At 33.3% G+C, this 16,019-nt stretch overlaps 1 protein-coding gene across 4 annotated transcripts in view; it reads right to left on the bottom strand.

Moving 5' to 3' along the window:
- Positions 1–16,019, bottom strand: part of LOC134539478 (cell division cycle and apoptosis regulator protein 1-like) — a 61,571-nt gene that overhangs the window by 14,879 nt on the left and 30,673 nt on the right. For 3 of the 4 annotated variants that reach the window (XM_063381545.1, XM_063381546.1, XM_063381547.1), the window contains 4 exons: positions 13,671–13,739; positions 6,487–6,672; positions 2,008–2,184; positions 304–426 (listed from right to left, as the gene is read on the bottom strand). In XM_063381545.1, coding sequence (XP_063237615.1) covers positions 304–426; positions 2,008–2,184; positions 6,487–6,672; positions 13,671–13,739 — 555 coding nt within the window. The remainder of the gene's footprint in view (positions 1–303; positions 427–2,007; positions 2,185–6,486; positions 6,673–13,670; positions 13,740–16,019) is intronic. The other variant, XM_063381548.1, reaches the window with a different exon arrangement.

Genomic DNA, 16,019 nt, shown 5'->3' with positions numbered 1-16,019 from the left:
GATAAATTTTCTTTCACTTTCATTTCGTGTGGATAAAGTCACTTTCGCACATCCCTAAAAACAACACAACTTAATGTTCGTTAGCATGCCAATAAAACTAAATTCTTACACAGTGCTCATTAAACTATAAAAGTTGCATCTGGTGAAGAAGCTGACGTTCATTTAATATTTACAACTCATAAAAATATATCTCTGATGCTGAGACATGCTATACAAACCAACAGACTTGAACTTATTTTACCACAAACGTGAAAACATACCTACAATGTGACAAACAATATTTTGGAGACAACAAAGACAGACCTTTTCCTCTTCTTTAGGCTTTTCAGGAGCATCATGTAGGGCCCGGTATATCCTAAAGCCAAAGTCTCTCATCAACATTTCGTTGAACAGCTCAGCAAACAGGGAGACTTCAAATGAGTGTTCCTGCACAGGATGTCATACAATACAAGATCTTTTTTTTAAACATACGTGGTAAAACTTCTATTGCATACCCTATGATCTGCAAATTTATTTTCAATATTCTGCATATTTATGATTCTACAAAAAATTAAAAAAAATTAGACAACAGTGGCTTGGACCACACATATATATATACACAAACATGTCTGCATTTCCAGAATAACTTGAAATTTAATAAAATCATAAAATAAACATAAACATGACTTATATTAACAAGACAAAACAAAATTAAGGTTCACCACATAAACTTTTTATTTAGCAATTCACTGCTTTTACTTTATTTTGCAAAACTAAACACTTTGCATACAAGGATGTTGAGATATACTGGAATCACTCAATTCTAAAATTCACAATTATTATTTTTTTTCCCCCTAGCCCAGAAAATGTGTCACATATTACAATCCATGGCATCTTACACTCACTGAACGTATTCAATTTTTTTAAAGAAGTACCTATGTTTTATCACATGAAGATTAAAATGTTGATTAACCTTGGCATGCGACTGTGTAAGCAAGTATCCTGTTTATTTCAAGCAGACCCTGAGACCTTTCTAGGTCAATAAACAAAAAGCAGACAAATAAATGCAAGGCCAATTAGTAAAGCCTGAGAACCAAAACCTGCTGGACAAGGCTGTGTGATTGGTCAACTACTAAGAACTAACTGTGGTGGATGCCACTTACTGGTTAACTTTTAAATTCAGTACAGTGTTTACTGTTTTGTAAAAGGTTACATTTCCCATTTGGTGTAGAGTTATAAACTTACATAGTATATCAACTGTTATCGTTGTAGAGTGTTGGTTCATGGTCGGAATTAAAGAGTAACTCAAACAGTTTTAGATAAGCACACGTGCAAGTGCTGCTTTGTTGTTTTCTTGCTTGCAGCGCAAAAAATGGCTCTTTCTCTAATTAGTAGAGGGTGAACCTAAAATTTTTATTTCGCAACAGGATGGAGCCCCTCCCCATAGTACGAGAGTGATTAAATGTCGAAGTCCCTGACTGTTGAATTAGTCATAATGGTCACAACGAGAGAACTATTTTTTTCGCTGGCCTCCACCTTCATCTGACATAATACGATGCCAACATTTTTTTCTTTAGGGCCTTATAAAAGATTGTGTCTAGGTTCCGCCGCTACCTAATGATTTTCTAAAGTTGAGAGACAGAAGTGAAGAGAATATTGCTTCCATTACTCCAGACATGTTAACCAAAGTGTGGGAAGAATTAGAGTTTAGGTTGGATGTGTGCCGTATAACTAAAAGTGCTCACATTGAACATTAGTAGGAAAAAAAAAAAAAAAAAAAAAAAAAAAAAACTAGGTTAGCATACTTTCAATTTGATGTATGATTTGTTGTAAAGAGTCTAAAATTAAACAGTTTTAAAATACCACTGAAACGGGGATATTCTTTTATGGACTTCCTATATATTTATGTTTGATAATCCGGCAAAATCACTAATTCAGAATGGCCGTAGCGCCAAACATGTAGGATTAAAGACTACTCACTGTGACATGGTTCTATCGTAAAGTCATCTAGCCAGCGTAAGGACTCACCTTGGTGTCTTCCGGACGGTAGTCGAGCAACACAGAAAGGGACATGATGGTGCAGTCGAACTTCCCCGACTTGGCAGTCCGTGAAGGGTGGACCAAAATATGAGGGGTCTCCGGCAACATGTACCGTTTCTCCTTCAACTGCCTTTCCTTCTCTTCCTGTTTTCGCTTCTCTTCATCCTGGCCAATACATTCGGATAAAATTAATAAAAATATTTATCTCAAAAAATCCAAGCATATAAGTCAATTAGCAAAAATTACAAAAAACAAAAATATTACATAAACACTGCCTGGAAACAAATTACCAATCAAAACAGGTGATAAAATTGGGCAATAAACATTAACTAATATACCGTAAACTCCAGATTATCAGAGTGCGGATTATCCAGGTTGCGGGTTAACCGTGCCATATTTCACTTTCACAAAACATAAAAATAATTTTTGACGTTTTATGTCCGTGCGCAGACTATGGCAATGGCACTTGTGTTGCATTAAATACAATGCGATGAATTAGTAATGCAACAAATTAATAATGTGATGAATCAACAAACAATTTTTTGCTTTTCCTCAGTAACTATTCGCTTCCTTTATTGCTTAATTATTTCCCACGACGTCCAAGTGTTTAGCAAACGTTTATATTCCACCATCCTGCATCAAAAGCTCTGGATAGAAAAGTCGGAAGCTTTCAGGGATGGTTTACCTTGTGCCACTAGGATCTGCTAGTGGCAAATAATGGCAAACACACATTTAGTGAACAACAGAGTCCGGAATTATGTTAACAGGTTAAATAATATTTTTAATAATAGAAAATGTTAGTTTTATGGTTTTCAAATTCTTATTAGAACTGAAATGTATCTCCTATATTAAAAATATAAATGTTGGTAGTGACTAGAAAAAAAAATGTTATGTCCAACCCTATTATGTAAAAAATGCAGTACAAGAATTTATTTAATTTTAGATTGTTTAATCTCTAAATGTTATTCAATGTTTATTTAAATGTACACTAATGTATTTGTATACATATTAGTACTGTAAATTAATTTTAACGGGAGTGTGTCATGATTAAAATGGTATTCAGCAACCACACTTACCGTTTTGGAAAATGAATTATTTTGATTAAAATACTATCTTATGGAAAAAAATGTGACTAGCACTGTTTTGATTAGCACTCTGTTTTACTAGAACAAATTATGTCATTACTTTGAGGGACGGGTGTTAAAGTGTTTGTCTAGATAGTCGGGATAGCAAAATTTATTTTGACAATGCTTTAACCGTGTTTTTCGATTATCCGTGGACCCCTTGTCAGTCCACTATATATCTCAGTATCTATAACTATATATTACTATCATTACATCTCTCTATCTCTAGATAAATATGAAATTATTATTATTATAAGATAACCCCAGATCTATGTTTTAAACTATATTAGGTAAATGTTTTTGATGCATTTGTGTATTACATTAACTTTCGTTCAAGCAAAAGCCAATTATCAAATATTTGTTTTTGAAATTTTAAAAGTAAAAATATTATATTTCTTGTTTTTCCAGGAATCATAAAGATAATTTGTTAGACAAGAGAAGTAAAGCAGCACCGGTCATTTTAATAAGTTACTTGTATAAAATAACTTAAAAAATTTCTTTTAACATTTACAATAATTAATCATAACATATATCCAGGAGCTATGTATTTTTAACATGACAACTACAATCTACTTGAAAATATTTGCTACTAATAATGATTAAAACTAAAAAAAAAGATGAACTGTTTTAATCTACCCTTACAGCTGGCATATTAACAAAAACTTAGACTAAAATAAAAAGCAACATTACAATTTTTAGTTATGAATAACGAACAAGTATATGAGCAAAATAAGGAGAACATCATATGCATCTTTTTCTTTATTAATATAAGCGTGTTCGCCATGCTTCTATCTTCTATTTTACTTCCATCATCGATTTTATTTTTCTTTAAAGACACACTGCCACATTTATGTAAAATCGTCTCACGATTAGTGACCTCGACGTTTACTGTGGAAATGCCCAAGTCAAATTCCTCTGCCACTTGAAAAAATTTTTTTTTTTTTTTGGATTCCTAGCTAGCTACGAATTAAATCAATTTAACACAATAAGCAATACAAAATACTTTTTATTTGCTGTTACGGAGTAATTCGCAAACTGAAAAAACCCCAGAATGGCAAAGAAAGGAAGGATTCCCCCCCCCCACCTCCCCAAAGCCAATGGTTCGAACAGACACATAACTATGAACATTATGTACCTTCAATATATCGAATACATAGCATTAGCCAGCACTAACGTGTAGCGCTAATGTTCTGGCCCACTTACAATTTGTTTTTTTATACAATCCTATTCGAACAATATAAATCTATGGTAAAGCAGCGATTGTAAACAAAATTTATGTAAATCATAGAATAAATGGTTTCACAAGTTTAAATTCACAGATAGGATATGTGTTGAAAGGGTTAGATTTATAAAAACTTTTTTTTTTTGCATTTATTAAATTTAAGAAAGCAAACATTATAAGCAGAGAATGCAACATTACAGGAAATAAACACATCATTCTTAAGGGGAAATGTTGGGACTTAAAAAATATGACATAAGCAGGAACATTATAACAGGGCTATATTGTATAATTCTAACAATCAATAGCACCGAATAAAAGTTAAAAATAGTGTGTTACTTAACATTTTGTTCCTTCCCAACATCTAGACTACATTTTGATTGCAGATGATATCATTGTAAGGTTAAGGTTATGGGTAGCTTGAGTTTTTCTGATATAAGTTCACGGTCTATAATCCAACATTTTATGGTTCGGCACAATTCTGTGATCTGACACTAACTGAGGTGCTAATGTACAGATGGATCCCGGCTGTTGACCTCTGGCCACCAAGAGACATTACTGCGCTACCGGCATTTTTAGTTTGCTCCGAGTTTATCATTACTGTCTGTTTCTATTTCCATAAAGTGCTTCATGTTTTCTAGTGGGTTAAATTTTACACTTCACTGCTACATTATCACAATTTGTTTAAGACCAATGCTCCTGTGTATTTTTTTCTATAAAGCGGTTTATTACTAATTGTTTTAAATAAAATTGCACTGAATATTTATTTTTCTTCGGTAGTTCAGTTAAAAATATTTAATGTCAATAACAAAGCGAAATTGCCAAGGTCACGACTGTGCTGGATTAAATAACTTTCAATGATTACAGTTTTGACTAATGTTATATTCTTATTTTAAGGGTGTCTACTCAAATACTGAAACCAAATTTCTAGATATTACCAGGTTTTCCAGAAATTAACTTTCAATTTTCAAGGTGATTTAACTCATTTTCTACACAATTTATACACCTTTTTTATGCTATGTTACACGCAAACATATTGTAAAAAAATGCTGAATTACATAACTTGCTGCGCAAATTGTATGTTGCAGAAACAATGATATTAGTGTATTAGATAAAGTGTTGCCAACTATTGACATGATAAAAGCAAGCATTCACCAATATTAAACCAACATATGCTATACCAAAAAATATGTATAAAAATTTAATGATCCGAAGCCACAAATTTGTGCTTTACTGAAATCATTGACAATAAAGATATTCAACTGCAATTTGCATTAAGAAATTTGGGATGACACACAGTAAACAATCAGAATCCACTGCACTCTGGTGTCAGCTTATATAAGCGTTCATCCGAGCATCACAAATTTAAATTATATGATGTCTGGATAGCTGAATTTGCTTCCATCTGTGGATGCTGACTCTTCCATAGCATCTTTTATCTAGAAAATAAATATTTCTATCGCAATCCATAGCTATAAAATACATTTTCCACATGTACATAGTCAACTACTTAGTTAATTGTTAGATGATAATAACAGTATGTACAAAGAGCAGTGAATCTCCCGGGGGGTTGAATAAATTCCTGGGTATTTCCTACATTTTCCTGATACATACCTGGGTAATTTCAGGCTTCCCCGAATATCCCGACCAATCCTCAACAATGCAAATCATTAGTTGCACTAAATAAATGCTCAAAATGGTGTGCTACTTAACATTTTGTCCCAAAACATTTAGATAATTTAATGCTTACTGTCGTTCAGATAAATGTGTTACTAAGACAGCTTGAATTTTGCTGAGACAGTGAAAGGTACTTAATTCGTTACATTCCACATCAAACATCCAAATAATCTGAACTTTAAAAAAAATATATATCAAATTAGAATAAAATGACAATCTGTACTTAGGTGCTCTATAGAAAGATAAAATACGAATGAAGCACTGGCCTTCTTCGAAAAATCACTACGGGAACGCACACAAGCGAAATGACACGCTCGGAAAACAGGAAGCACCGCGCGGTGTTGAAACCCGACAGTCTGAGGGGGCTGGGACAGTGGCCGTGACTTTGCGGCCGAAGGCGGCGGGACCACGGAAGGGAGGGGGGGGGGGGGGGCAAACACCTCTCACCTCCCGCTTCTCCTCCTTGGGCACGGGCTTGGGCGGGGGCGCCGGCTCCGCGGCCTTGCGTTCGCGCTCCTCCTCCTCCTTGTCAGACTCCGTCTTGAGCGCCTTGGCGAGGCGCGCTATCAGCTGGGACTTGAGCCCTTTGGAGCCGAGAGCCCGCGCCTCCAGCTCCTGCCGCAGGTCGTTCACCTGCCGCGCGGGAGGAACAACGTTTCCCAAAGTGTCCTTTCCGAATGAGGACTTTCATTTCAAAAACAATGCCAGGCATACGCCTCTTGACGGTTCGTGCCGGGCGCCACAGAAAAAATACCTCGAGAATTGGACAGCAAATATGTTCCGTCTATGAACCAGTCGCGGCGAAACTGGCCGGCCCACAAACAATCTTCAAACAAAGAAATACTGTCAGGTATACTGCACATCTATTCAGGAAGCCACAATATTCTCACACAAAAATATAGAATATTATTATTCAGGCTATATTTTTTTTTTATAATCTGTACATTCTGCCTGTGCGGATACTCCTTTTTTTTAATGCGAAGCGAATATCAAAATTGAACGTTTAAAATTTAAAATATTGGCGAAGTCAAATCGAATTGCGAATGTTGTTCTCTGCTAAGCTGTATTACACTTATTTTAGAAAATAAAAGCTCGAAGTAAAAAAAAAAATTAGCCAATTAATGTTTGTAATGTTTGAACTGTTTAAGTGATTTACCAATCGGCAACTCTAAACAACATCGGTCATAAAAAATTACAAAATAACAACGCGTAATATTAATATTGAGCATTCATAAAAGCAAACAGGGTGTCATGTTCAGATTTGTTTAAGTAACCAACATTATTCAAACTAAAAATACACTAAATATTTTCATAAGCAAATTATCACAAAACTTCGCATCACAACCGAAGCTTCAATTAGAATGAATAGCAAATTTTCTGGCGAAGTCAAATCGAATATTAAAAAGAGCTTCCATTGATTTGCTTTGTCGAAGCTTCGCCTACTATATAGGCCTACTATATACTCTGTCATGATTATTCATCTACATTTCAAGTTTTATATATATATTTTTAATTTTACTAACTTTTTTTAAAAGAATCACCGTTATTTTGTTTATTATGTGCCACATATAGTGTGTTTATTGGTTACTGTACTGAATAAAACAAACAAAGTGTTGGAAGTTCTATATAACACTAAACACAACTAGCACACACTATTTAGATGAACATGCAAACACACAGAAAACAAGCAAATGTTACATGCTTGGACAATACAGAGAAATCTGTGGAATGACGGCACAGTGAACAGACAAAACACAATAGGCTCCAACATTGCAACATTCAGGAACTGGCATCCGTTCAAATTAACAGGCACAAAAAAATGTTGACTATTTCAGAGGTATTTTTCTGTGACGGCCAGCACAAGCAATGAATGGTGTATGCCCACCATATTATGTTAAAAATATCTTCCATTTATTTCATTCAGCTCGACATCTTGTCGGTTGACACAGGACTATGTCAATACTAGTTTTTGGATGCAAAGCAAATGTTAAATTAAGTGAAGTAAAAAAAAAAATTATTTTTTTTTATGTACAGGGAGGAGGAGGGAGCCAACAGAAGCAGAAGTGAAAAATTTATTTGCGGGTATTACTTGGTTACTACGTCATTTAAATTAAAAAAGTCAGTTACCAAAAAAACTTAAAACATAATTTTGGTATTATACACAATTCTTCTGTAATCTCAGAAAGATTGGTACTTAGATGATGAAAAATAAATAGGTAAAAATAATTAAATAAATATGTTGAACATATTTGGTCCAAAATTCTAAGGATGATAGCATTTCAGGTCTATATTGGAAAAACTAAACAGTTAAGAATCATTCCCCCAAAATTTTCCAGAAAATACTTTATGCTAAAGATGGGTTGAACCCTAATTTTCTTAAATTAAATTTAAAATCAAACCTCGAATCTACCTCTCGAAAACATACTCAAGTGTCAAGGATCAAAATAAAATAATATAAAAGTCGGGACAAGATTATATGGTGCATAGCGAAAAAACTGAATTAACGCCGAAAATGCATGTCAGAACACAGTGTAACACAAAATGAAAGTTAATACACCATTTAGCACCAAAATTCAAGTTATATCATGGAATTAAGTAGCATTTAACAAAAAATTAATTCTAATCATACATAAAGGAATCTTATAATGTTTCAAATTAAAGAATTGTTATTATTTCCGGTCAGAAAATTGTACCAAAAGGCTTGGATCAGAAAGATTAATTTAATTGGTTTTATGATGAATCCCTTATTGAATCAATTTTAAAACTTTTAAACAAATTAATTTATTTTTATAGTCCTGAATGCATCTGTTTTAGACCAATTTCATAAAAATTATTTTACCAGAAAATGAAGAATACAAATTTGACCCCTATTACAAATAAAAACTTTTATAGAAATAAAAACTGTAACACAGAAATCCTCTGTTTAAAAAACAAAATTGGACTAAAAACAAAACCAAAAATTCTTGTCTTACATACAAGAAATAAAAAATATTAACTGTATAGTTGAATATTTGTTTTATATATATATATATATATATATATATATATATATATATATATATATAACGTTTCTAGAAACAATTCCATTTTTAATTTTTATTTATATAATTATAATATTTGATGACATAGTATCAAAATAGATATAAAGAAAAAAAAAATTGAGCCAAAAAAATTCAGACTTGTCAAGTGTTGAATATTTGAATTTTCCAATACCACAGTTCCCCCCACATTTTTATTTGATTCTTATTACTTATTCATTGAATCTCAAATTTTTTTAATACTAGAGATTCTAGGGTTCAAAAATTTGACCGGGTCCATTCCTCATATTTAAATATTCAGGATATAAATAACTTCTTTTAATATCAAAAATTTTCCTTGAAAAGCCAAACAAACATTTCTTTGATGGCTACTTTAGGGATCAATAATGTTTTTCGTTTTAACTACACAATTTCTAATCCCTTCCTTGAATATTCTTCTTCTTCTTCCTCCAGTTTTTCTTCTTGAATATGAAATCTTTTGAATACTGAGTATTTGATGGTTTTTGGTGTTACTTGGTGGCATTCTAAGACTTGATTGGTGCATCCCTTGTTTTAATCTTAAAGAACCACTTCAGCTTGTAAAGGCCTATTTAACGGCCGAGCTCACCAGGCGTATGAGCCTTGCCTCCAGCACAGCACAGTGAAGCAGGACAGCTTTCCCGTTTGCGACCAACACAGAGAGAAGCCCGACTCTGCTGCCGTCCTGCCGTTAGCACTGCCCGAAAATAATTCTACGCACTACCAAACTTGGTGTGGTGAATTCTTCGTTACTCTAAAGCTGGAGATAGAATAATAAGTCTCGTTTAACTCGAGACATTTTTTTACATTAGCCTCGTCATTTTAAACTGACACGTAGGCAACACAATTAGTTACGGCACCGCCGTCATTTGGTGTTCGGAACGTAACGTTTAGGAGGGGAATTCGAATTACGTATTCGAAATTGAGACTCATGCAAACAAGATAACGTAAGAGTTACATTTATTTTACGTTTGACGTATGAGCACAGATACTCCTGACGAACTTCTTTAGTAAGGGTGAAAACACAAGCAATTGTGAACAGCCATAAATGTAGCTGGCATGTTAGTGATTCAGAAGGTTATACTCGCTGGACAAACTGAAACAAGTATTGCAGCGAGTTGGAGCTGCCGAGTGATTTGTCGTTTACGGCCCTAACATCCCGCTATGAGGCGGCCAATCGCTCTGCTCCTGGCATCGAGTCCCAAGACGAGTGAACGAGCTGTTGGAGGGGCTGCTCGACTTCGTGATGTTGGTGGACGCTCGTTGCCTCCCGGGAGGTCACTGTACGAGTCCTCGCAGTCTTCTGCCCCCTCCCCCCCCCTTCCCAAGACGACAGCGAGGGGACCTCACTGTGTGGACACACCGGCCTAGGCGAGTTGCGGACATCACTTATTTGTGCTGTCAGTCTGCAGAGCAGAAGCAATAAAACAAAATCAGAGAAAAGTCGTAGGTATCAAATGAGGCAAAAAATTAGCCAAGAGAAATGAGCAAGTGGGCAAAACGTAACCCCTAACGAGGCGCGAAAATGTGCTCTAGCGAGCCTCAGCCTCTGAAAAGTACTACATGTTTTTGGTGTCACAATTTTTCTGGTGTGGGCACCCAACCGTCAAGTAAGACGTTAATCAAATTCACATAAAAAAATAATAAATAAATAAAGTAACCTAAATTTTGTTACAACATTCCCGTTCAGCACGATGGAAAAAACCAAACTGTTCTCAAAAAAAATATCAAATTCAAATAGTAAGAATGAGAATCAGAATCCCCCCTAAAAAATTACATGTAATTACTACACAGAGAAAGAAAAAGTAAATGTGTAGTGTAATTGGCTTCTGGAAAATTAAGAAATTATGTAAAAGGTTTGTTAGGTTAAGTCAGCTACAATAATTAGACGTGAAAATTTGTTGAACTAATTAGATTTTGAACGAATATTTTTTTTAAATTTATGCAGCAACCTTAATTTAACCTAAGCAACCAACATTTCATTTCAGGTCTTATTCGCCTTATTATCCTGAACCTACTTACTTATTGATCCAGAAAATTTTCATGAACTACAAAATACAGAGAAATCCTATCCAGCTATCCAATTCACAAAAAAAAAAAAAAAAAAAAAAAAAACGTGAATTTTTTTTAATGCTGTGTTCCCAAATGAGTGACTAAATGAGTTCATATTTTCATATTTAAACCCTAGTTATTTAGACATTTCCGTTGTTAATGGCAGCCAGATGAACCTATTTTAGTTCAGTTATATTATAAAATTAACTTCTGCTAATTTCATCTGATATCCGAAACCATTTTCTTTTTTGAGTCACAATGTTTTCTGATCATAGATACACAGAGCAAGTAAACTGCTATGTGTCGCATGGTGCTATATTGTGAGTATTGATTTATATGCCGCTGAAACTATTCACAATGGAGTGTCCATATTTTGTGGTACATACGATGAAACAAATACAAATAATATTTTGTTTTTGAGTTTGAATTGTCACAAATATGCCATTTTTTTTAATAATCCTTGCGATTTTTCCATTACTGTTTAGAGACAGTAGTGAAAAAAAAACTTTGAAATGTTAAACTTTGCTTATAGTTTGTATGTTTGATTAATCAAGTCCCATTTATACATAAAAAAAAGTTTATTATACAGATGACTTAACCTTAAGAGAGAACATTGGTAAATTTTACTCGTGAGGTATGCTATGTCAAATATACGTAAGCAAATGAATATTCGTTATTTCCAAGAGTTAGTATTCAAGGTAGTGAAGGGTCAATTCCTGTTTTTTCCCGGTTCTCGGTTCGGTACCGGTTCTTAAAAATCGGTTCTCGGTTCTCGGTTCTGACTTAAAAAATAAAATAAACATTATTCGAACATTATTTATGAGGCGTTTCAAGAAATAAACTATTAATGATTTTGGCTACAAAAAAAAAAAGCATCTTCAACAATTTACTGTTTTTAATACTGAAAATAATAATTTGTTTGTATTGTTCTGTCCTCAATGTTTTTATTGTATGCTTACAAAGAAATGCATTGACATAAATGTTTCAGTCTTTAAAGAGGCTATCAAAACAAATTAAAAGGTTTAGTATAGTTTCCAAGCTACAGCAAACACACCAACCTATTACAAATGTAATATATAAAAAATAATTCTAAATAATATAGAGATAATTAATAAAACTAAAATTTACTATATTAATCTAGCGATTACCTCAAGAAATCTACATACCCATAGGAATAAAAAGAAAACATTACAATAATGGATATAAATAAAACGATGGTGAACTTTGAAAGTATTAAAGTAATAAATTGTCCATCATACTTATTGTATACATCAAATTCAGTTTGTTTGCACAGTCAACAGTCAATTACTGCCACACTTCTGATGCCACTTCTTATACAATTTGCACTATTTTCCCAGAATAATTATACTTTAAAAGTGTCAAACAAGCATTTAATTTGACCAGTCAACAGTAAAATACATCTACACATCCATACACCACTTTGCTCAAATAAACAACTTTAAAAACATTATCTTTTATCATTTGTCCACGGGATCTTCGTCAACGCTATTAACACTAAAAACAAAGATGTGCCACTTTCAAATCAATCCCGTTTGCCTAAAAGAGAAAGTTACTAGCCATTCCGCTAAATGGCTGCAGATGCTGTGAACTTACACTCCACTGCACTCCACAAAAAGCTTAAAATTTTAGAATGCCAAAAATTATTACGGAAATATTTAAAATTAATCATCAATTCTATCAACCAAATATACTATGGAATTTGCACTTTTAATTGTTCTTTATACACCAGTCACTCAACGACTCTAGCTGCCTATTTTAAAAACCATTGAAACAAAAATGGCGTCATTCTGTTATCACTGCTGAGGCACGTTACACAGTTGCACACATCTATGAACTTCATCTACAGCACCTTCAACTGTAATTTTTTGATTGTAAAACGTACTTTGTTTGCAGATGTGACGAGAATATTAAATATTTTCACGTGTAATTTATTTTATAGTAAGAGATAAATATTATTACCACTGACTTCCAAAAAAAAAAAAATCATGTGTGAATTGGAAGTGAGTTGAGCCAATTGATGCTGCAGTTAAGATGAAAGACCAGTTTCGTAAAGGGTTTTGCTATACTGCCGGTACCAGCACCGACATTTTAGCTGCGGTTCTCAGTGCCGGTTAAAATGCTGAGAACCGTAGGAACCGAGAACCGGTACCGACCCATCCCTAATTCAAGGTCAAATTGGATACGAGTAAAAAACTATCTGTATTTTTAATTTGAATTTTCGCACAAGTCTAGAACTAAGTAAAAAACATTACACAGTACAAAAGCACTAAAAATTGAAAATGCATTTTCACACAAAATATTGAACCAATGTCTAAGGCCAGGGTTAGACTGGAGTACATCACCTTTAGTTATATCTACAATTTTTTTTTTTAGTTCTAGGAGTTTTTATGTTTGAGGGAAGGAGCAGTGTTTAAAAAAGGGTGGGGGATGAGGGGAAATCACCCCCATTATCCCTCCCATAAAACCACCACAGTATACAGTTTTTCATGAAATCTCGCATACCTTCATTGTTTTTGGATCCAACAGCGAAAAATGTGTTGGGTCTTTCTTCTCAGCATTTTCATCACCATCCTATAAATCAGAGCAAAAGCATGAGAGACTATATATACAAAAAAAGGCACACAGAGACAAAAATTAAACAAATATGAGGTTAGGGTTGAGGGGAAAAAAAAACAACATATATTTGCACAAATTGACTGGCAAGGAAAGGTACAGCACACAGCTGGCGACTTGCAAAGTAGTCTTCTTTCACACAGGATGCAAGGAGAAAGGAGATATTGCATGCCTTTGTCTGCATTGGGTTAAAAAGGTCATATTAAGTACATAAAGGCTTAGCTACTTGGAAACCAATAAAATACTTAGTATTTGCCTTAAGAGTGTATGAAAAACCACTAATGTTCTATAATCAGTTGACAACCCCCATTTGCCTACTTATTGAAACTTATCAGTTTTAATTATTACTAAGATTAACATTTAAATTCCATCCTCTTTTAAGACTATATATATATATATATATATATATATATATATATATATATATATATATATATATATATATATATATAGTCTTCATGTTTAGATACTTTTATTGCAATCTGCCCAAAATTTTATTTTTAATTAAATTATAGAATATATTTTCTTCAGAAAAAATTTAACATCTACAAGTCATAAAATATTTATATCTAATATTGGCTGCAAATAAAAAATTTCAAGTTAAGTTCCCTTTGCTAGTGTGACTAATGAAGAACTTTGTGTCATACATGATTTTTACTTAGGTGAATGAGTACAGTCCAACAATTTTTTTTTTTTTAAATTGGTTTATTATAAGCATTCTAAAAAAAAATTCATTTATTTTCAATGAAAAAAAAAAAAAAAAACAGGACCTACCAAGAAATGCTAATCTAGTCCTTATTCACAAACCCTTTTCAGAGGTTGCACAGAGCAGATATTCTTTGCACAGATATGTTGCTTTAGAACACTTTCTTTCACTGCAGCAAAAATCTGCAATTATAATATTACAAAAAAAGTAATTGTGCTGAAATGGTGCAATATAATTAACAATTTCCAATCAAATTATATGATTATTAAAATTAATTTTCAAGATTGCAATAAGTTTTCATACATGTAATTTAAATTACCAACGCAAGAAACAGATTAAGAAAAAATTTACTTGTGTATCATACACTCTTAAGACAAGTCTTAACCAGAGAGCTACTCACAGATTACTCCTAGCACAATTACAACTAAAGTATAGTAAAATTTGTGTGTCAGAGCGAAGGGAAAAAGAGTGGAATAATGCAGTCTCGCACGAACACATGAAAACACACACACATTCACACACAATCTTACGTGGTCCGTCAGCATCACTGAGCACCTCCAGATGCCACTAACTGAGTGAGCCACAAGGTCCGAAATCGTGTTTCTCTTGCTGCAGGTACACAGACAACTCCCTCCCTCAAGAGACAGAAACGGAACTTTCATTTCGACGTTGTCTGTCCCAAGAACGTAGCTTTGCCAGAGTCAAGCTTACACAGCAAATATAAATACGCTGCCAAAAATGATCCCACCCTTATTACCCTAGTGTAGCTTCAAAATAAACTTTAGCCCTTGGTAAAGAAAAAAAATCAAAATAAAGCGAAGCAATTGTAAAATTCATGTAAAAACATCATCTCTTTTCAAAGGATATGTAATTAAGTAAGTTTAAAACTTTATTACTTCCAGATAAAATGCAAGTAAATACTGAATTTCAAAAACTTGAAAGAACAACTTCCACATAGCTTCCCCACCTTACTGGAAGCACGTGGCTAATTAGTTCCTAAATTAGTGGACAAGTGTATAACAACATAATGCTTTTCACATGTACTATCCAAAATACTAAATAGGCGCAAGATAGTGAATGACATCAATTATAATTTAGTACTGGTGCTTTAAAATGAATTGGTATTGAAAATTTATTTTACACTGTTGGTAGGGGTTCAATTACATTATAGATAAATGTTTTAATAATTTATAGAATATAAAAAAAATTATCTACCATTACATTCTAGAATGTAAAACTACAAAAGTCTGCGATAAAAATATTTTACAAAAGTTATTGCAGATGTGGTTAAGAAGACTTACCAAGAAATCAACATTATTGGTTTTTATATCATATCCAGAAAAGGAAAATAATAAAAATCTAGTATTTTATAAACAACATAATTTCCACTGGCTTTTTTACTCCCTGTCTCCTTTCCAAATTAAAAGTTTAAATCTACTGAAGATATTAGACATACGTTTATAACATGAAACAAAAGTCAAAGCTAACCCTGATTCAATTAACAACCAGTTTCCACCTCAAGGACAACATGA

The sequence above is a fragment of the Bacillus rossius genome, chromosome 15 (assembly GCF_032445375.1).
Source record: "Bacillus rossius redtenbacheri isolate Brsri chromosome 15, Brsri_v3, whole genome shotgun sequence".
Taxonomy (NCBI): domain Eukaryota; kingdom Metazoa; phylum Arthropoda; class Insecta; order Phasmatodea; family Bacillidae; genus Bacillus; species Bacillus rossius.
This window is presented reverse-complemented; position numbering and strand designations above follow the sequence as displayed.